This window comes from Narcine bancroftii, chromosome 6 (assembly GCF_036971445.1).
Source record: "Narcine bancroftii isolate sNarBan1 chromosome 6, sNarBan1.hap1, whole genome shotgun sequence".
In the NCBI taxonomy this organism is placed as follows: domain Eukaryota; kingdom Metazoa; phylum Chordata; class Chondrichthyes; order Torpediniformes; family Narcinidae; genus Narcine; species Narcine bancroftii.
Window position 1 is genome coordinate 231,125,385 of NC_091474.1, and position 21,379 is coordinate 231,146,763.

At 46.8% G+C, this 21,379-nt stretch overlaps 1 protein-coding gene across 11 annotated transcripts in view; it reads left to right on the forward strand.

The window, feature by feature from the left end:
• Window positions 1–482: 482 nt before the first annotated feature.
• acoxl (acyl-CoA oxidase-like) overlaps window positions 483–21,379 on the forward strand; it is a 434,711-nt gene continuing 413,814 nt past the window's right edge. For 2 of the 11 annotated variants that reach the window (XM_069887661.1, XM_069887666.1), the window contains exon 1: window positions 4,986–5,306. In XM_069887661.1, the coding sequence (XP_069743762.1) occupies window positions 5,149–5,306 (158 nt within the window). In that variant the 5' untranslated portion in view covers window positions 4,986–5,148. Of the gene's footprint in view, window positions 874–3,862; window positions 3,952–4,985; window positions 5,307–21,379 lie in introns of those variants that run through there. The other 9 variants (XM_069887662.1, XM_069887669.1, XM_069887670.1 and 6 more) reach the window with 7 other exon arrangements.

Here is a 21,379-nt window from a genome sequence, read left to right on the forward strand (position 1 = left end):
TATAACCGCCACGCTACTCCTTAGCGCCCATTGGCGAGCGCCGCGCGTCCACGACCTTTCACCCGAGCACTGCGAGCCAATCAAGGAACCTGACGTAGGCCCCGCCTCCTCCTCCGCGGGGGCCCTGGGAGGCGCGCGCACGATGCGCGCGGCGGGGCATGAAATTGCGAGGGACGCTGGCGGCGCATGCGCGCAGATGACAGGTGTCGGGAGGCTTGCAAGCCACCGGAGGGCCGATGCTGGAATGTGGAGCCATAAAAATGTGTCCCTCCAGCAAATTTTGTTTTCTTTTGCCACATTTTCTATTCTAAACACGACGCTTGTGCTCTTTTTAACTGAACCTTTGCTCTACTCCCATCCTTGTCCAGCCATGACGGCACAGCCAAGGTCTGCTCCAAGCCAATCTACCCATGAGACCACCGTCATTGGCCATGATGATGTCACAATACAGATCAGGAACCCATTGGCCGGTGGTACCTGTGGCCCCGCCCCACAGGCTCCTGTATAAAGGAGGCTGTTCCATGGACCCCTGCCACTCAGTGCGGGACAACTGACTGGTGGGGGTATGCTATGTGCTCAAATGAATTAAAGCCTGTTGGTTTCTCCCCAATTGGCTCCTGAGTCATTGACTCAGTGAACAACCATATTGCTCTCAGTGTCACCAAGACCAAGGTGCTTATTGTTCATTTTTTGGAAGGACCAGGCAAGAAGAAATGTGGCCCCGCATGGCCTGCGGACCCCGGGATGCCATGCGCTATGTGCCCCCTCCTGTGTGTGAGTTCAGACTGGCGCGTGCGTGATGGATTTGCGTGTTGGAGCCAGTAGCGCAACTAGCGTCACTTCTGTCAGGGGAAGGAGTGACAGCGATGGCAGGTAAGGCACACGCACCACCACCCCTCCCGCCTCCGCTGAGTGAGCTTTCTGACGCTGACCCCTGCATGTCCTTTTTTTCTTTGGAAATGGCCACTCTAGACCACATACCTACCTGCATTGATTGGGAAAGCGGTGGTGAGAGTCAGAACCATAAAGTTCCTAGGAGTCCATATCTCAAAGACTTTTCCTGGCCCCAGCATGTCATGAAGAAGGCATTCCAATGCCTCTACTTTCTAAGGAATCTGAGGAGATTTGGCATTTCATTGGATATTTCATCAAACTTCTAAAGGTGCACTGTGGAAAGAACATTGGCTGTGTCGTGTTGGGAAGAGTATCCGTTTCAGTAGGTTCACAGACAGATGAGTCTGGACCCAAGTGCTACAATTACACGTAACTTTAACACACTGGAGACAAACGGGAGAACATTAAATGGTACTTGATTACTATTTCACTTGAGTAACAATATAGACATTCACTTTGGACCTAGGTTGGACTCTGACAATAGTAAACCGATACTCAACACGTTCACACACTTGAGTATACACTATAGCGGGACTCTTACAATGGGGGTGTGGTTCACTGCAAGTATGGACCTATCGCAATTCTGCAGCTCAGCCTCAGTGTCGTGCACATCTTTGCAACATTTCCAGCAATGTCTATAGTAGTGACCTGGTGTGGAGTGATGTCTGTGGCTTGGAGCATGAGGCAGAGCGAGAGAGAAAACGTACTGTGCGTTGGTGTTATATACAGTAGTAATCTGTGCTTCTAGCCAATAATGACCCTAGGTAAGTTAAATTAGCTAATGGGTGGCCGGAGTCCAACCTTGATTAACAGGTGATGTGACTTCTGAATAAGTTTCAGACCAGGAAGGACATGTGACCACCCACAATACACATATTGAAGATAGGCAGGGAGGCCACATTTCCTCCACACACAACAGGCTGGTTGTAACCAGAAGTTGTGACCAGGGTGATGGTGGTCATTTACAATGTTAGTTGCTGCCTTGAGGCAGTACCTCTCATAGATGTCTGAGGTCAGAGCTTGTGATGGACCTGGCTATGTTTACTGCCTTCTGCAGCATTCTTTATCCCTGGGAAGTCAAATCCCCAAACCAGACTGTGATGCAAACAGCTGGTGTACTTTCTACAGTGCACCTTTTGGAGCTGTACTTGCAGTCATGGGTATTCAAGGTATAAAGTAGGGGACTGGGCCTACAGCCTTGGGAGGTGGAACATCAGTCAGCACAACATCGTGGGTTGAAGGATCAGTACTGTGCCATCTTCTAACATCCCAGTGAAACTCCTCTCCAGTATAATCATGATCTTTCTACATTATGGCGACCAGAACTGCACACAACATTCTAGCTGTGGCCTAACCAATGTTTAAAACAATGGTTTTCAACTTTTTTTTCTTTCCACTCACATATCACTAAGTATTCCCTACGCCACCGGTGCTCTGTGATCAGTAAGGGATTGCTTAAGGTGGTATGTGAGTGGAAAGAAAAAGGTCGAGGACCGTTGAAAACAGCATTGGCCTATCCACCTGACATTGCAGGCTTGCAGACCCAACATCAGATCAAAAGCTTCATGCAGCTTAGCTTCTCTGTTACATCGTAACTACCAAATGATGGTGCTGCCAGAACTCTGTATAGGATGTAAACAGCCTGTTAAAGGAGCCGACTGGTTGTTTTACTTCAAATCCTGCAACTGTGGGTGCACCTATTATTGACAGCAGCTATGAGGGGTTGCAAACTCCAGGGAAGCAGGTCACCAGAAAGCTGGGAGATGCATGGGATGGTGACCACAGTGGATCAGCAAGGGGCTCTGAGGCTGAGGAACACACAGGCAGTGAGCTATTGGTGACTCGAGGCGAGGAACCCACGCAGGCTACTGGAGACTGGTCAAAGGATTCACACCAGGCTGCAGGCTGTTGGAGTTTGGCTTGAGATTGGCTGAAGGGGTGCCAGATATTGGAACCAGGATGCGAGAGGGTGCCTGTGCGCAGAATGGTTCCTAATTGCACCAGAGGTTCCGATCCAGAGCTAGGTTGCTGATGGCTTGGACTGGAATCTGTGTTTTCCTGGCCCCAGCACGTCATGAAGAAGGCATTCCAATGCCTCTACTTTCTAAGGAATCTGAGGAGATTTGGCATTTCGTTTGGCCGTGGGTGGTTTCTGAATCATTGTATTAAGTGCCGATCAAGTCAAGTTCAGGCTTATTGGATACACCAAGACAGGTTTGCATCCAATTAGGCATCTCGTACATCGTACAACAAGTAAGACACAGTGCAAAAGTGCAGTTTTACAGAGAAATCGCCTCCGAGAGGAATCGTCCTCGATTGGATAATGTGCAATAAGAAAGAATTAATTGGCATTCTTCTTGTGCATTGCTCCTTGGAGAGGATAGATTAATGTAAAAGAATTTCTTCAATGTTGGATAGTGATGAGTTCAGTTCTGAGACCAGTTTCCTTTTGAGAGCTTTTATTGATTTAATTTTGCTATGCAGTGTGTTCTAATCTAAACACAGTTTGCAGAGGTGTTGTATGATACAGGAAACCCTGATGAGTGTTGGAAAGTGTGCTGACCGGCTGCATCACGGTCTGGAATGGGAACACCAATATCCCCGAGCGTAAAGCCCTCCAAAAGGTAGTGGACACAGACCAGGACATCACAGGCAAAACCTTCCCCCACCATCGAGAAAATATACAGGGAACACTGCTGTCCGAGATCAAGGATCCACACCACCCAGCTCTATTCTCGCTGCCACCATCAGGAAAGGGGTATAGGTGCCACAAGACTGGCACCACCAGGTTCAGGAACAGCCGCTCCCCCTCCCTCCACCATCAGACTCCTCCTCAATCAGGACTCTGAGGTTTTGAACTTTATTGATTTTTAAAAAAAACTCTCTGTCAGTTTGTCTACTTTTCTTATCGGTTTACATGTGTACAGTTTTGCATGACCAATGAGTGGCAATTCTGTCTCGCCCACAGGAAAAAAGAAACTCGGGGTTGTATGTGATTTTAAAGCATGCACTCTAACAATAAATGCATCTGAAATCTGGTATGCAACCAACATTAAGGTGAGTTTAATTTAATTCACATACACAGCATGGTAACAAGCCCTTCTGGCTCAGGATCTCCAATAAACCCATGTAGCCAATAAACCCATGTGGCCAATGAACCTACAAACACTATATGTCTTTGGAATGTGGAAGGAAACTGCAACACCTGGAAGAAACCCATGCAGACACAGGGAGAATGTACAAAATCTTTCGAGACAGCGGCAGATTCAGAGCTTTGTCGCTAGTGCGGTAACAGCTTTGCGCGATCTGCTTCAGCAACCGTGCCAACATTTGCATCAAAACTTCCCTATTTTTATTCTCCATGCATTTTCAATAAAGGTGAACCTTCCACTAGCATTCTGCTTGTTTGCTCCACTTAGCTACAATATCCTTATATGTTTCATGTCCTAGCATCCCTTTCGACAGTAATGCACTCCAGTTTCCCCACATTCGAGTTCTGTTGGACCTCCCAATTAACTTTCTCCTCATTTTCTCTTTCACTGGCCTAAATGCTCAAGCCAAGTATGTGTGTCTCACCCTTTTCTGATCTTGAGCATTAAATCTTTTCCTTTCCTCCCTCTGTACTTTGAATGGAGATCATAAATACACAACCGCTTCTAAAATCCTTGTCCACCGAGTAGGGCTGAAGCCAGACCACAGCATGCAGCAAACAGTGAGATTGTTCTGAACTATGAAGGATGCTGCTTGATATTGCACACTACAACAGAAAGGGTTGATGCCAGAATCTTTAGAGGATTTCAAGAACGTAATTGGATTTATTTTAAAATGTAAGTAAGGAAAAGCTCTTTTCAATGCCAGACACATCAATTAATGGAGACCAGTTGTAAACTATTGGAAAAAGGAGAAATGAGGAAATCACTGTTGGACCTGCTGAGTTTCTCCGACATTTGTGTTTTGACTCCCTCCCACCAGCAGAACCCGAAATACTGTTCCAGGTGGAAATGCTACCTGTGACAAACTCAACGGAGAATAGATTGGATTTATTCCAGTCATAAGTAGATATTTGTTAATAAAAGGTTACTTTTCTCGAGGCGTGGCGACGAGTCGGGGCACCCGGTGGCCGAGAGCTTGCCGCACGCCCCCGTGCGCGCCGCCGCGCCCGGAGCAGGAACCGAGCCCCGGGTGCGGGACGTGTGACACGACTGGAAGAGCCATTTCAACCCGGAGGCGAAGCTGCGTGGGATCGGCCAGGGTATGGAGGTGTTGGACAGCCCGTGTCAGCAAGACGGGGACGATGCAGCGCTGGGTATCAGCGACAGCTCGCTGGCCAGGTACCTGGACGGGCAGCACTGGCGGCTGAAGAACCAGCTCCGGAAGCTGACCGCGCAGAGCCAGCTCTTCCAGCAGCAGAGGTTGGTACCCCCACCCCCCCTTCTCCCTCTCCCTCTCTCCTCTCCCTCTCCCTCTCTCCTCTCCCTCTCTCCTCTCCCTCTCCCTCTCTCCTCTCCCTCTCCCTCTCTCTCTGCTGTAACGGCATCGAGAGCGATCCTTCCTCTTTCCGGGTTACAGTTTATTTAAAATGTTACATCGTGGCGAGAGCTGCGAGCTTCTGCCCTTTACATCCCTGTGCACGTCCTCTTGTTTCGCTCGCTTCTTGTTCTGCATTGAAGTGCATGATGTTGACACTAAGTTTATTGGGATTTTTTTTAACCATAAAGCAGCCAAATGTGGCCCTGTGTTGCTCCGGACCTGATAAGGGATTCGATACGGTAAACATGACTGCATTGGTTCGTTTGAAATTACTGTCAAGGTAGAATATTCTGTGCAGTTCCGGATCTGGCTAAAGCACGCGTTCTCATTAAAAGCACAAATGCTGGAGAAACCCCAACAGTGGAGCGTTAGCAAAGACAGATAGACAACCAACGTAGTGGCTTTGGATCTTCGTCTTCAGCCCTTTTTCTTTCCACTCACATCCCACTTTAAGTAATCCCTATGGCCATGGGATTGCTTCAGGTGGTGTGTAAGTAGGAAGGGAAGGTTGAGAATCACTGCTCAAGACCCAATTGTGACTGAGATATTGTGCTTGAGAAAAATTGTCATCGGCGCATTTCCTTTGGAGTTATGAAACCGTGCACATAACGAGTCAATGAGGGACGATTAAAACGGTGGTTTTCAAACTTTTTCTTTCCACTCACATACCACCTGAAGCACTCCCTTCCTAATCACAGAGCACCTATGGCATAGGGATTAGTTAAAGTGGTATGTGAGTGGAAAGAAAAAGGTTGAGGAACACTGCTTAGACTCTTTTCCACTGGCATCTCAGTTAATTGGCTGTACAGTGTCCCTGGATAGCAAGCCCTTTGTGCTGTTTCCACTGGACCACCCTTAACTGGGGCACCAATTGCTTTTCCACTGAGCACAACTCCTCCCCGTGGATTGGAGTTGTACTGACAATAACCACACCAGCAGTGCGAGTATAAGACAGCTTTAATAAACTAATATGTACACTAAGAGGTCTTGTCTCTCTGCAAGACGAACCTGGAAGGCTAGACTGTAACTCTGGACGGCTTTATGTACAAGGTCACCGGGATGTCTCCTGGTGACCTAGTGGTGTAATTACATATCACCACATTCACCACCCTCCCTTAAAAAATTGTTATTCCGCCCCCCCTGTCCTCCTTCCCTTGTTTGTAAATTCATGTCCAAAAATTTTTGTGGCTTCCATTGCCTTCTGGACCTCCTCGGTAGTGGTATAGGGGTGGGGAGTGCGGTATGCCTTTTGGCCTTTCTTGGTGGAGGTGTGGGAGTGGGAAGTACTAGTTGGTCATGTGGCCGTGTGGGCTGGGGATCCTCTTGTATGGGATTAGGTCCTGCCATCAAGTCTAGGATGGTGATATTTTGTGGGGCGGGCGTACCCAGGGTCCTGATTTCCGGGGTGGATGGTCTAGTCCTCTGGGGTGACTCGATGGACGACTGTTCTAGTGACTGCCGCTGCGCTCCTTGTTGATCCGTAGACATCAGTGTTTCCTCCGTGTTGTTCACACATCCGGCTGGTGCGAGATCCCTGGTGGCCACCGAGTCTTCTCTTCCATCTGGGAATGTGATGAAGGTGTACTGAGGGTTCGTGTGCCTCAACTCCACTTGATCCATCAGCAGGTCCGCTTTGTGGGGTCTGCAGTGCTTCTGGAGGAGAACAGGTCCCGGTGTCATCATCCATTTAGGCAGCACTGTGCCCGTCGTGGCTTTTCTTGTGAAAGAAAAGATACGGTCACGTGGGGTCATGTTAGTGGCAGTACACAACAAAGAACATATAGAGTGAAGGCCTTCTGGCAACACTTCTTGCCATCTAGTAACAGGGAGGTCTTTTGCTTTTAAGGTCAAGAGGACCGTTTTCCAGATAATGGCATTTTCCCTTTTGACTTGTCCATTCCCCCTGGGATTGTAACTTATAGTGCGGCTGGTAGCAATCCCTCTCTCGTGTAGGTACTGCTGTATTTCTGTGCTCATGAATGCAGCTCCCCTGTCTGTGTGAATGTAGTCCGGGTACCCAAATATGCTTAAGATGGGTTGGAGGCATTTTATAACAGTGGCTACTGATACATCAGAACACGGGATTGCGAAGGGGAAACGGGAATATTCATCTATTACGTTTAGGAAATAGACATTTCTATTATTGGACGGGAGCGGGCCTTTAAAATCGAGGCTGAGGCGCTCAAAAGGTTGGTAGCTTTTATCAGGGTGGCTTTGTCTGGCCGGTAAAGGTTTGCATTCCGCACAGATGGGGCAGCTCTTGTTCACTGACCTCACTTCCTCTACCGAAAATGGGAGGTTTTGGGTTTTAATGAAGTGAAACAGTCTAGCGACCCCCGGGTGGCCCAGCTCGTTGCGCAAGCTCTGAAACTGGGACGTGTGGTTAAGGATGGCACAAGTGCCTCCGGATAGCGCTTCTGGGGGCTCATTGAATCTCCCGGGGTGGTATAGAATGTCGTAGTTAAATGTAGACAATTCTATCTGCCAGCACAGGATTTTGTCATTCTTAATTCTCCCCCTGTTCTGGTTATCGAACATAAAAACCACAGACTGTTGGTCTGTGACTAGGGTGAAGTGTTTGCATGCCAGATAATGTCGCCAGTGCCTTACTGCTTCCACAATGGCTAGGGCCTTCTCTACTGCTGAGTGTCTTACCTCTGATCCCTGTAGGGTCGTCCGTCTTGGTTTAGGGTGGCTGCCAGAGCCACATAGGATGCATCCTTTTCTACTTGAAATGGAATTGACTTGTCTATGGACCGCATGGTAGCTTTAGCGATATGGTCCCTAATGTCCCTGAATGCTCTGGTGGCTGCTGGGCGAAGTGGGAAAACTGAGGCTTTTTATAAGTGGACGGGCCCTGTTGGCGTAGTTGGGGACCCATTGGGCGTAGTAAGTGAACAGTCCCAAACATCTTTTTTAGTGCTTTCAGCGTGTGTGGCACTGGGTCTGGGCTGATTTCCCCATTCTGCACTATTTAGCCCAGGATTGGCAACTTCCTGGCACTAAAGAACCATTTGTCCCTGTTGTACGTTAAGTTCCTTTCCTCAGCTGCCTGGAAGAAGCATTTTAAATTTGTGTCATGATCCTCCTGAGTGTGGCCACAGATTGTCACATTGTCTAAGTAGGGGAAACCGCTTTCAGTTGGAACTCATCTACTATTCGGTCCATTTCTCTCTGAAACAGGGACACTCCATTGGTGACACCGAAGCGAAGTCGCAGAAGTTGATACACCCTGCCGTCTGCCTCAAATGCCGTGTAAATGCGATCGCTGTTTCTAATGGGTAGTTGGTGGTATGCTGCCTTCAGGTCTATGGTGGAGAACACCTTATACTGCGCAATGTTGTTAACCATGTCTGCTATATGTGGCAGGGGGTAGGCATCCAGTTGTGTAAATTTGATTGTCTGTCTGTAATCCACTACCATGCGCAGTTTTTCTCCTGACTTTACTACAACCACCTGGGCTCTTCAGGGGCTGGTGCTCTGTTCTCTGATGCCCTCCTGTAGTAGCCTGCGGACCTCTGTCCTAATGAAGGCTCTGTCCCTTGGGCTGTACCTCCTGCTCTTTGAGGTTATTGGTGTGCATTCTGGGGTCAGGTGTGTGAACAGCGGAGGGGGTTCGATATTCAGGACAGACAGGCTGCAATGTTGTTTCTTTGTCAGGCGTAGTGGGTGGTGAGGCCCGTTGTACACTATTGTAATGCTTTCTAACTGGCACTGAAAATCTAACCCCAATAGTACCGGGGCACAGAGGTGAGGGAGTACTAGTAATTTGAACCCTTCCTATTTTGTGCCCTGGATTTCTAGAGTAACCCTGCAAAACTGTTTTATCTCAGCCACAAGGCTGCTGGCTGCTAACAGGATCCGGTGTTCACTCGGGCGTGTGGGGAGGGGAAGGTGGTTGACTAACCCCTGGTCAATAAAACTTTCAGTGCTTCCACTATCTATTAAGCAACTTACCCTCACATCATTAATTTTGATGCACACAGTGGTGTCAGATAAATTGTGTGGACTCGCCTGATTCATGCGTAGGGAAGCAAGTCTGGCGTGTCCTTCCATCCGATAGAACTCGGCGTCATATTCATCTCCTAAAGACTGTGTCCTCTGCTCTGTAGCATTTGTCCAAGATGGCCGGCTGCACATGGCATTCTTCTTCTGTTTGTCTGTGGAGAAAGAAGAGCTTTCCCGCCTCTCATTAGCATGAGAATGGGCCTTGTCTGTGGCCTTGGGGCTTCTGCAGACTTTTGCATAATGCCCACGTTTTCCACAGTTGGAACAAGACATTTTCTCTGGCAGGACAGAGGGCTGTGAGGTGCTTTCTTTGTTCACAGAAAAAGCACTTGGGACCCTCAAGGTGTGCTACTACTGCTGTGAATTCCTGTGAGGCAGCATACTTTTCTTTTCGTGGGGCTAGAGAGTCCAGCAGTGTGACGTTTGCCCCAGTCCCAGGGTCCTGTGAGTACTCCTCCAATTCTTTCCTGGTCCCATCATTCCTTTCTCCAACAACCGATGTCTCGTCTCAGTGGACCGTATGCCCACAACAATTCTGTCCCTAATAAGGTCCTCCGCATACTCCTGAGCTGATACTGCTTTAAAGTTATAGCTTCTTGCCAGGTCTTTCAGAGAGAGTATAAAGTCTCTGGCAGACTCCCCTACTTGTTGTGACCTGGTCATGAGTCTGTACTGGGAGTGGAGTTCTCTATGCCCCTTACTGAAATGCCTCTGTAAGATGCTCATTGCCTCTTGGTAGGACCTGGCATCCTGTATAAGGGAGTAAGGGTGGTCTCCCAGCTGTGTTAACAGCAGCATTAATAGCTCTTTATTTGATGCCTCAGCACCCTCCTGGTAATTCAGAAAGCATCTCTGCCAGCGGCCGAAGTGTGTGCCGGCTCCGGGGTCAAGCTCCAGCTTGTCTGGTCGCAGCACATGGCTAACCTGCAGTCTCTTGTCCCTTAGATAATGTGGGGGAACCCCGGGAGTTGTTTCTGGTCTCCACGTGGTCTCTGGGTCTAGGTGTAGCAAGGGTGGACCCTGGGGTACTGGGAACTGCTGGTAGAGCCTCTGTGGGGCTTGTGTCTGCTGGAGGTGTAACCTGGGTGCTTGGGGCTGTTGGCTGAGTCTCTGTCTTTGGGACGTTTGCAGCGGGCTTGGGGGGGATACCAGCGGTAGCATCAGGTCTCCGTGATACTGGGGAAACTGCTGCTGGGGGGGGGTGTCTGCTTTCCCTGGCTCTGGAGTGATCAGGAATTCTGCACATATGTGACGATCGGGAGCACGACTTGTGGAGATCTTTCTACCTGCGCTTGTAGTGGCTCCTTTCTGATTGGGCCGGGGTTTAGGGTCGGTGGCGCCTGTACTGGCAAACCCAAGGGCAGGCAGGGCTCTTGGCCGTTTCTTACCTGTCCTATCGTACTTCTGTGGTCTTCCCTGCATTCCACCATGATTCCAGTACAGCGGTCCCTCGCCATCTCTGTCCTCAGATGCACGTGTGTGCTGGTCGTCACTGGATTCCATTCCTCAGGAAGAATCTCCAGGTGGTCGGGAATGCATGAAAGCAGAAGCAGCTTCCATCCTAGTAGCTATGATATTAGTTTATTAAATTGTACTAACAATAACCACACCAGCGGTGCAAGTATAAGACAGCTTTAATAAACTAATATGTACACTAAGAGGTCTTGTCTCTCTGCAAGACGAACCTGGAAGGCTAGACTGTAGCTCTGGAATGTTTTATGACAAGGTCACTGGGATGACCCCTGGTGACCTAGTGGTGTAATTACATATCACCACAGGAGTGTTCTACCTTCAACTGGAAAAAGGTGACTTTCTCCTGTTCCCTTTCCATTGGATTTATGAGCACACTGGCGTCAGCAAATGCCGGGGATATGAGGAGGGGTAGAGGGGGTTAATCCTCAATGTGAAATGTCAGCATTTGATGCTGACGTTTGGACAATGTTCCTTTTCCTGTTAATTCCTCAGACAGGGTGCCAGTGGGAAAGGGGCTTCTGCTATATAAAGTACACTGTTTGACATAAGAACATAAGAATTAGGAGCAGGAGTCTGCCGTCTGGCCCGTCGAGCCTGCTCTGCCATTCAATAAGATCATGGCTGATCTGATCATTGACTCAACTCCACCGACGTGCGTTTTTCACATATCCCTTAATTCCTTTTTTAAATGTAAAAATCTGTCTAACTGAACCTTAAATATGTTTAATGAAGTTGCCTCAACCGCTTCCCTGGGCAGATAATTCCACAGATTCACTGCTCTCTGCGAAAAACAGTTTTTCCTCATCTCCGTCTTAAATTTACTCCCCTGAATCTTGAGGCTGTGTCCCCCTCGTTCTGGTTTCACCTACCAGTGAAAACAATTTTCCTGCCTCTATTTTATTTATCCTTTTCATAACTTTATGTTTCTATAAGACCTGCTGAGTTTCTCCAGCATTTGTTTTGACTTCAATCGAGGTGTCCGCAGACTTTAGTGTTTTACCCCAATCACTCATTATAATATTTTCACTGATGTTACGTTTGCCAAATAAGTTTATTGATAGAAACTAGAAATATCAACAGGCCTCTAAGGTTGATGGCCTCTGTCAGAGGCACAGAATAAATATCCCTGAAGTTTCAGGATACATAGAACAGTATGTCATGGAATCTGCGTATTCACCCATGCCTGTTGCAGAACAGACTATTGCTATGAATGTAGAATTTGCTTTAAAATGTTAATAAATATTAAAATGTAAATCGAGTTTTGTAGAAAGAACACTGAAATGCTGGAAGAACTCAGCTGGTCTATTCAGCATCTATTGGAGACTGTAGCTCCTTTTACACTTGCATCCCACTAACTTGACCGTTCCCGGGATAGGAATGGCATTTTTGCTGTTCACACTTGGCCACTCTTAACTGGGACACTGCATGCGTTCACACTTGCAAGCAGCCATCCCCAGGGTTAGGGTGTTCTACCTTCTACCGGTGACGTCGTGACACATCGAGTGATGGTGGAGCTGCCCTAAATCCTGATCGATGTATTATGTATGATCTTGTATTCAAACAAAATTAATCATGCCTAATTATAACCCAGTATGAGCCCTTCAGCCCCTGTTGTTATGCCGACCTATATAAACCTTTACAAGGGACTGTGAGGAAGTGCTAGCAATAAAAAGCAATAGCGGACAATTTTTACACAGCGTGGGTAAGTTGGTAGCACCAAAGTGCACTATTTATAAAGACTCTGGGAGAGTTGGTAGCATTATTACGCACAATTTAAACAGCGTGGTAAAGTTAGTAGAGCTCTAGCGCACAATATAGAAATACTGTGGGGGAGAGGGAAGCAATGGGACATCTGCCCTCCCAGAATTCCATACGGTACAGAAAGGGCTGTATGTTCAGCTGCATGCACGGAGCATTCACGGAGGGGTTTCTCTGCTACACGGAGGTTGGGTCTGCCATCGCTTTTCTCCTCCCCCACAGTATTTCTATATTGTGCGCTATAGTGCTATTTAAAAATTGTCTGCTATTTATTTCCTCTCTCTCTCTCTTGCTGTGATTTTCCCATGCCAAAGTTTATTTTAATCTTTTCTTCCTGCATCACGTTCCTGCATTCACGCAAAAACTTGGATCATCTCTATCCCAGAACTTAATTGCCCATTCTACGCTTGCCTGATTGCAATGCCGGCGTCTGCACTAGGGGTCGAGGTAGCGTTGAGAAAATTTTCCTTTCACGCTAAACCTTTTTTTTTGGCCGTTAATTCCTTGGACCATTTGCAAGAGTGAAAGGGGCTAAAACTATATTGCCGAGATTTCAGGCCTGAGCCCTTCTACAAGGAAAAATCAGAAGAGGGAGAAGTGGGATGTATCAGAAAGTCTCAGAATTCAAACAATGAGGGAGGAATCCAGACCAACAAAAGGTGTTAATTGAATATGATAAGGGACTGGTGAGAATTTATATCTGTGCGAAAGGGGACAGGGGAATGGAAAGACGATGGGGGGGGAAAGGGGATGGGGGTTAACGAAAGCCTGAGAAGTTGATATTAATGCCATCTGGTTGAAGATAAGATGTTGTTCCTCCAATTTACGCGTGGACTCATTCTGGCAATACAGTGCCTGCAGCCTATTGTGTTTCTCTTGAGTTGTGTAGAAACCATTGTTTGACTCTAGGAGGGAGTGCCTTCTGCTATCAAGATGTGATGTTCTATTGCAGCCTCCATAACCTTTAAATGTTTTTATCCTTTTACGTATGTGGTGGTGCCTCTTCACTCTTTGTCCAGTAATTTAACAGTACTGCTGTCACTGTGTTTGTAATGAACGTGTCCCAGGACACTTTAGAGTTTTAATAAACAGAATTCACACTGAAGTGCATGGTCTATTTAATTCAAGATTATTTTATTGTCTTGTAATAAAATGGAAAATGTTATATTACACAAATATCCTTTAGTCTACCATAAGGCAGACTCAGATTCACCATGAGCAAAAGCTGCCTGGCATCCCTTATAGTCAGAGAAAGAGAAGCAAGAGAGAGTTTCCCCCTCCCTCCCCCCCCCACCCCAAATCACCATGTGTCCGTGGATTCTCCTGCAGCCTCCGCAGTTACACAGTCTTCGGTCAAGATCCTCGGCAACCTGAGCTCCAGATCCAAAGTTCTGACGCAATGAGAAGGGCCTCGGCACCCCCTTGCATCTCGGTTCCAATACCTGGCACCCCTTCAGTCTCCAGCAGTCCACAGCCTGGTATGAGTCGGAAGGTGGAAGACACGGGTCATCTGAATTAAGAGACTGGAGGAGAGGTCAGGGAGAACAGATGAAAACAACAACAGGAATTTTAAAATCAAGACGTTCCTGAAGCAGGAGCTAATGCATTTTAGCAAACTTGGGGTGATAGTTGATTGGGTCTGGGAGTACTCAAACACAGGCAGCAGATATTTGGATTTTCTCCCATTCACAAAGGGCACAGTGAGCAAGATAGGCTAGAAGCGTATTCGCATTAGCCAGTCTAGCCTTAAACAAAGGCACTGGTGGAGCTTCCTGCAGCAGATGAAGTGAGTCTGGTGCTTGCTGACATGTTCTTAGTAATGACATATTTTAGTCCAAGATGAAATTGAGAGCACCACACAATGTGACACTGTAGATGCCTCAGTTAGTGTAGTGGCGAACCAACACTGGCACAGTGACAGCGGCCTGGGTTTTCTGCGCTCTGTCAGGAATTTGTATGTTCTCCCCGTGCCTGCATGGGTTTCCTCCGGGTGCTCTGGTTTCCTTCCAGGTTTCAAAGATGTATGGGGTCAGTAGGTTAATTGGTCACATGGGTGTATTTGGGTGGTGCGGGCTCATGGTCTGGAAGTAAAAACACTCAGAATTTGCCGATCTCACAGCATCCATAGGAGGTAAAGATATATTACCAATGTTTCAGGCCTGAGCCCTTCGAGGAACAAGCAATGTGCAGGAAAAACAATGATGAAGAAACTCAGCAGGTCAAGCAGTGTACTTTATATAACAAAGGTAAAGATACATAACCAGAGTTTTGTACCATCAAAGGCATCTCCAGGAAGGGCCTGTTACTGCGCTATTTCCCAAAACTAAAAGGTGCCAACAATCTGGTTCAGTTTTGGCATGAAGGAAGGAGCCATTGACTGGAAAATGTTGGGATCCAAAGACAATGTGATGATGTTGAATTCCTTGAAGAAGGGCTCAGGCCTGAAGCGTTGGCAATATCTCTTTGTCTCCCATAGACACCGAAAAGGCCGGCTGAGTTCCTCCAGCATTTTGGTGTGTTTTTTTCTAACCACAATCTCCGCATCTGCAGACTTCTGTGTTTCACTCAGTGCGATGTTCACCTGGAGGAAGTTGCTGTTTGCACTCTGTTATCAGGCAAGCTGTGTGACAAGTTGGAGGGGTTAAGACCGGCATTGATGGGGACAACCTGGCTGCTCCGAGCGCACAGAAGGAAACTGATGCTGTCATTTTGAATAACTGCTAAAGGGTGGTGTGGGTATGTTGGTCATGGTGCTTATAGGTAACCAGAAGATTCAGCAAGAGAAGATGCTAGGTACTAATTTAACTGTGAATGGGACATTATAAATGAAACAGCTTTGGAGATGAATAGTGTGGTCATTGATCATAGAGGCATAGAGTTCATAAATGTTCCCTTTGGCTCATTGACCATCAACCACATGTTCACACTTGATTCTATTTAATACCATTTTTTATTTCCCTACGTTCTACTCAAATTCCTCCAGATTGCCCCATTTGCCTACACACAAGAAGCAATTTACAGAGGCCGATTAACCTACCAATCCACATGTCTCTATGATAGGATATAGAACAGTTCTGCACACAACAGGCCCTTCTATTCATGACACCTTCCATAAAAACATGACACAGGAGCAGAATTAGGCCATTCGGCCCATTGAGCCTGCTGCACCATTTGTAATTTCTTTCAACTTAATTTTCCTGTCTTCTCCCTGATGGGCTCTAATGAAGAGCCTCTCAATCTCTGCTTTAAATCTATCCAATGACTTGCCCTCCACTGCTGTCTGAGGCAACAGATTCACCACAATTTGGCTAAAGAAATTTCTCCTAATTTCTGTACTGTTCTGAGACTATGCCCTTTGGTTCTAGACAGGGTGGTCAAACTGCGGCTCTTTGACATGTAATGTGTGCCTCAGTAAATAGGTTGGCTGGAGGAGATACCAACCTTTCTGAAGCTGCCCCTAGACATGCCGAATCCAGACCAAGGGGTCTTGGGGCGGTCACAGCCTGGGCTCCGTGTCAAGGATAGGGAAAAAGGAATGGCCACTAGAGGAACAGTTCCTGCAGAGGAGCAGATGCTGGAGTTGGCTTCTCCTTGCTCGGGCTGGGCTGCACTACCCAGAGCACCGCCCATATGGCAGATGCTGTAGGAGGGTCGGGCAACGCTGAGGGTCCTCTGCAGGGAAGCCAGGGCTGGACCAGCAGAGTTTTAATGAGGCATGACCTGCTCCAGCGGTGGGATGTCTGCCCAGGCAGGGGGGAAGCAAGATGAAGGGGAGTAGAGGCGAGAGGGAGTCCCCAATGACAACCTCTTCCAGACCACCAAGCCAGGACAGAGCTGGAGCTGGCAGCAGAGCAGCGAGGATTTGTCAGTGGCCATGGCAAAGTGCCACACCCACCAGATGGAGAGGCAGCACAGAGGTAAGATCACTCCATACCCTGGGAGCTGTTCCCCTCCATCCCGCTGACGATTGGGAAGAGGGGAGCCGAAGGTGGGGGGGGGGGGAGTGGGGAGAAGCAGACCTGTGGGCCCCCTCGCCTCACCCTGCTGTAGGAGGCATCTTTGCACATCGTGTGCTTGGGTGTGGACTCCGCAATGGTGCAGGCATCTGTAGAGATCAGTGTCAGCAGTGTTCCTGAAGAGAACCCATCTGAAACAGGAGCAGGAGTCGTCAGCTGATCGGGCCGCAGATCCAGCTCTGCCTTTCCCCATAACCCGTAATTCCCCAATGTTGCAAAAATCTGTCTTGCTGAATCTCAAATATATTTACTGCTTCCTTGGGATTTCCACAGAAAATCGTGATTTTGAAAATATTTGGTCTGTATATGTGTACTTATTGATTATTGAAACAAATGCAAATAGCAGTTTAAAAACCTCATACATTAATATTATTACACATTATTTGTATCACATTTTGGTAATAAAAGAGCAGAAAAGTTTATGTATACAATATTTTTTGTGTTAGCTCTCAAACATCTGAAGTTTATTGTATTTAAGCAAGTTTGGCCTCCCCTGTTTTCGTCTCTCCCACTACTGGAAACATCTTCACAAAACTGAAAAATTGGAGGAACTCAGCCAGTCTCACAGCGCCTTTAGGCTGTATTACCGACGTTTTGGGTCTGAGCCCTTCTTCAAATACCTCATTACCTCTTATAGAAACTGAGTTCCTCCAGTCATTTCTGTGCTTTGACTACGAGCACAGTATCTGCAGACTTTCACAACATCTGGTTCAATGGAGAAAGGCAAACATCACTCCTCCCTTTAAGAAGGGCTCAACCACCAACCTGGCAAATTATCGTCCTGTTTCATTAATAAGCACCAGCTGCAAACTCCTGGAGCACATAACAGACAGCAAGCTAATGAGGCATCTTAGCAGTCACAATATTCTTGCTGATAATCAGCATGCATTTGGGAAGAATAAATCACATGAGTCCCAACTTATCCTGACAACAAATGACCTGGACAAAAACTTTGATAACAATGGCACCACTGATTTAGTGGTGCTCTACTCCAAAGCATTCGACGTCATTCCCCACAAAAGATTACTTAAGAAGCTCGACTACTATAGTATTCGCTCCAACACTGAAGATGGATTTCCAGTTTCTTGACGAAGTGTCTCCAGCGGGCGTGCATGAATGGCAAAAGCTCAGAATGGCGTCCATAGTTATGTAGTACACCCCAGAGCACAGTGTTAGGCCCACATTTGTTTTTACTCTATATCAACGACATTCATGGGAAAGTCACAAGCACCACTAGTTTAATCGCGGACGACTGTTTGGTACACTGTCCAATTAAGTCAGCTGATGATGAGGATGTTCTCCAAAAAGATCTTGATGGCATGGTTGAATGGTCACAAAAAATGAGGCATGCAGTTCAATCCTTCCAAATGTGAAATCATGTGTGTCACCAGGAAGAGAAAACCAGGCAAAGCATCATACAAATTCCTGGGTGTCACCCTTGATGAAACCAAACAACCCAAATAGCTTGGCATCAAAATCCAGAATGAACTGGATTGATAAGATGCATCGTACAACAGTGAAGCCAACAGAAGTCCTAAATTTTCTGAGATGCAACGTCTGCCATTGTTCAAATTCAGTCAAAGATTGACTGAAACATCTCTTACAGTCAGAGGAAGAGAAGCAAAAGAGGGTTCCCTTCAGTGTCACTGAGAGTCCGTGGATTTGTCGCCAACGCTTCCGTAGCCACACAGAGTCCAGTCCAAACCATCGGCAACCCGAGATCCAGATCCGAACATCCAATATGATTAGCAACCTTTCGGCAAACTCTCACCTCCCAGTTCTGATACCACTTCAGCCAGTCTTCAGCAGTTCGCAGCCTGGTGCGAGTCCCTGCATTCTCCAGCAGCCCACAGCCTCCATGGGTTCCTCACATCGAGTCACCAGCAGCCCACCGTCCAAGTGTTTCCTTTAGCTGCAGAGCCCCTTACTGGCCAGTCGCCATCTTTATCATCCCATGGGTCGTCTCCTCTGCTTCTCCTCAAACGGAGATAGCTCCCCCCCCCTGTTTTCTGGTGCCCTGCACCAGTCCTCCTCTTCCCTGGAGTCTCTGCACCCCCTCGTGGCTACTGCCATCTTGGGCATAGACCCTGCATTCACAAGATTTTAAATAAAACTACCATTGGCTCCTTTAACGAGCCTTTCAAAGCCTGTTTTGAGCCGACGGCAGCCAGAATGAGCAGTTGGACCCTGGCGGGAGTGCTCTCTCCACCAGTCGGCACCAGTGGTAGCATTCCTGTTTTGGGCATGTCCACTCTATTCCAGGCTTTTCAATGATCGGTATTTTTCGATGAGAAGCCCTGCCCCTCATCCTTCTAAACTAGTGATTACAGCCCCAGAGCCATCAAAAGCCTTCTTGGACCATTCTTGTAAACCTCCTCTGGACTGTCCAACGCCAGCATGTCCTTCCTTCGGTATGGGGCCCATAACTGTTCACACTACTCCAAATGTGACCTGACTAACACCTCATTAAGCCTCAGCATCACATCTTTTACATTTTTGGTCGACTTGAAGTGAATGCTGACATTACATTTTCCTTCCTGACTACTGACTTACCTGCAAGTTAACCTTTAGGGAACCCTACACTGGGACTCTCACTTCCCTTTGGGCCTTGCTTTTTGAATTCTCTTCCATTTAGAAAATAATCAACTTCTTTATTTCTTCTATCAAAGTGCGTGACCATACAAAGTTCCGAAAATTCAGTTTAGATTTATTGTCAGAGTACATGCATGCCATCGCCTACAACCCTGAGATCCTTTTTCTTGTGAGTGAAGCAGAATTACCACTTATTGATCGTGCAAAAAACTGTAGTCCAGAAGATGCACTATGTTAAAAAAAAGAAATGTAAGCAAACTATCTGTGTGATATGAATAGGAAAATAAATCATTAAAATGCAAAAGAAAGAGTCCTTAAATGAGTCCCTGATTGAGTTTGTTGATGAGGGGTCTGATGCTGCTCTCCGATGGCAGCTTTGCCTGTAGAGGTTCTCAGATGCGGGAAGAAAATAGTCAACTTCTTTATTTCTTCTACCAAAGTGCGTGACCATACACTTCCCTGTGCTGTATTCCATCTGTCACTTCTTTGCCCATTCTCTGTACCTTTCCAAATCCCTCTACAGAGTCGCTGCTTCCTCAACACTGCCCACTCCTCCACCTATCTCCTTACAATCAGCAAACATGGCCTCAAAGCCATCAACTCCATCATCCAAATCACTTACATACAACATGAAAAGTAGCGGACCCAACATCGACCCCTGCAGAACAACGCAGGCCACCGGCAAGAAAAGGCCCCTGTTATTCCCTCTCTGTATTCTGCCAGTCAGCCATTCTTTTTTCCATGCTAGTATCTTCCCTGTAATCCCATGACAGCCATTTTGTTTATCAGCCTTGTATATAGCATTTCGTCAAGGCCTTCTGAAACTCCCAAATAAACGAAATTCACTGACTTCTGTCCTGCTTGTTACTTCAGTAAAAAAATTCCAAAAGATTTTTCAAGCGAGATCTCCCCTGAAGGAGACTATACTGACTTTGGTCTCTTATCTCGTGCTTTCAAGTACCCCGATGTCCTTAATAATGGACTCTCAGATTAACCAGCCTATAGTTTCCTGCCTTTTGCATCTCTCCCTTAAAGAGTGGAGTGATATTTGCATCCAAAAATCATACCAAATTAAAGTAATCCCTTCTGCCTCCCTATGACCCTTCCGACATGAGTGGAATCTCGAGCACCTAGAGGAAATCCATCTCAACAGAGTGTCTGCAAACTGCACACAGATGGCATCCAGAAGGATGAGGACAGAGATGATCTTTGAGGCGGTCATTTAGTCCAGCATTGTTAAGAATAGAATTGACAATTGGAGTGAGATTCCTTATTGGTATGAGGACACCAATGCCCCTGAGCATAAACACCTCACACAGGTAGTGGACACAGCCCAGGTCCCTCACCGTCATTGAGAACATCTACAGGGAATGCTGACATCAGAGAGCAGCAACAATCATCAAAGATCTACACCACCTTAATGCGAACACTGTTTTTGCTGCTGCCATCAGAAAGAGGTATAGGTGGCAGAAGACTTGCACCATTAGGTTCAGGAACAGCTGCTACCCCTCCACCATCAGACTCCTAAACAGCAAATTCAATCAAGAACTCATTTAAGGACTCGTGCACTTTTTTGATTTTTTTAAAAAATGCTCTCCGTATTACAGTTTGTTTACATTTCTAAATTTATTTGCATTTCTTTATATGTTTACATGTGTACGCTGTGTACAATGTTTTTTGGCATTACCAATAAGTGGTAATTCTGCCTCACCCACTGAAAAAATAATCTCAGGGTTGTATGTGATGTGTATGTTCAATAAACCTGAAATCTAAATCTAATCCATTGACATACAGCTTCTCCACACCTCCTGACCTTCTGGTCACTTTGTTTGTCTGTTTTAATATTGGATGAGTAAATTATTTTTTACTGATGATAAATCCTTCCTTCTCCCTGGCTATTCTTTGAGGCTGAACAAGAGAACTTTCTGATTAATCCTGAACAGCATTAGATTCAGTAAGGATGGATGGAAATTTCTTCCCCTGAAGAATATTTGGGAGCTAGAGGAATTTCTAATCAATGTTTACCCCTCCACCCCACCCACAGTAAAATCCTCAGTATCCAGTGCCTATGAGGTTCGCAGATGCCGGATAAGCAAATTTTCCAGTTG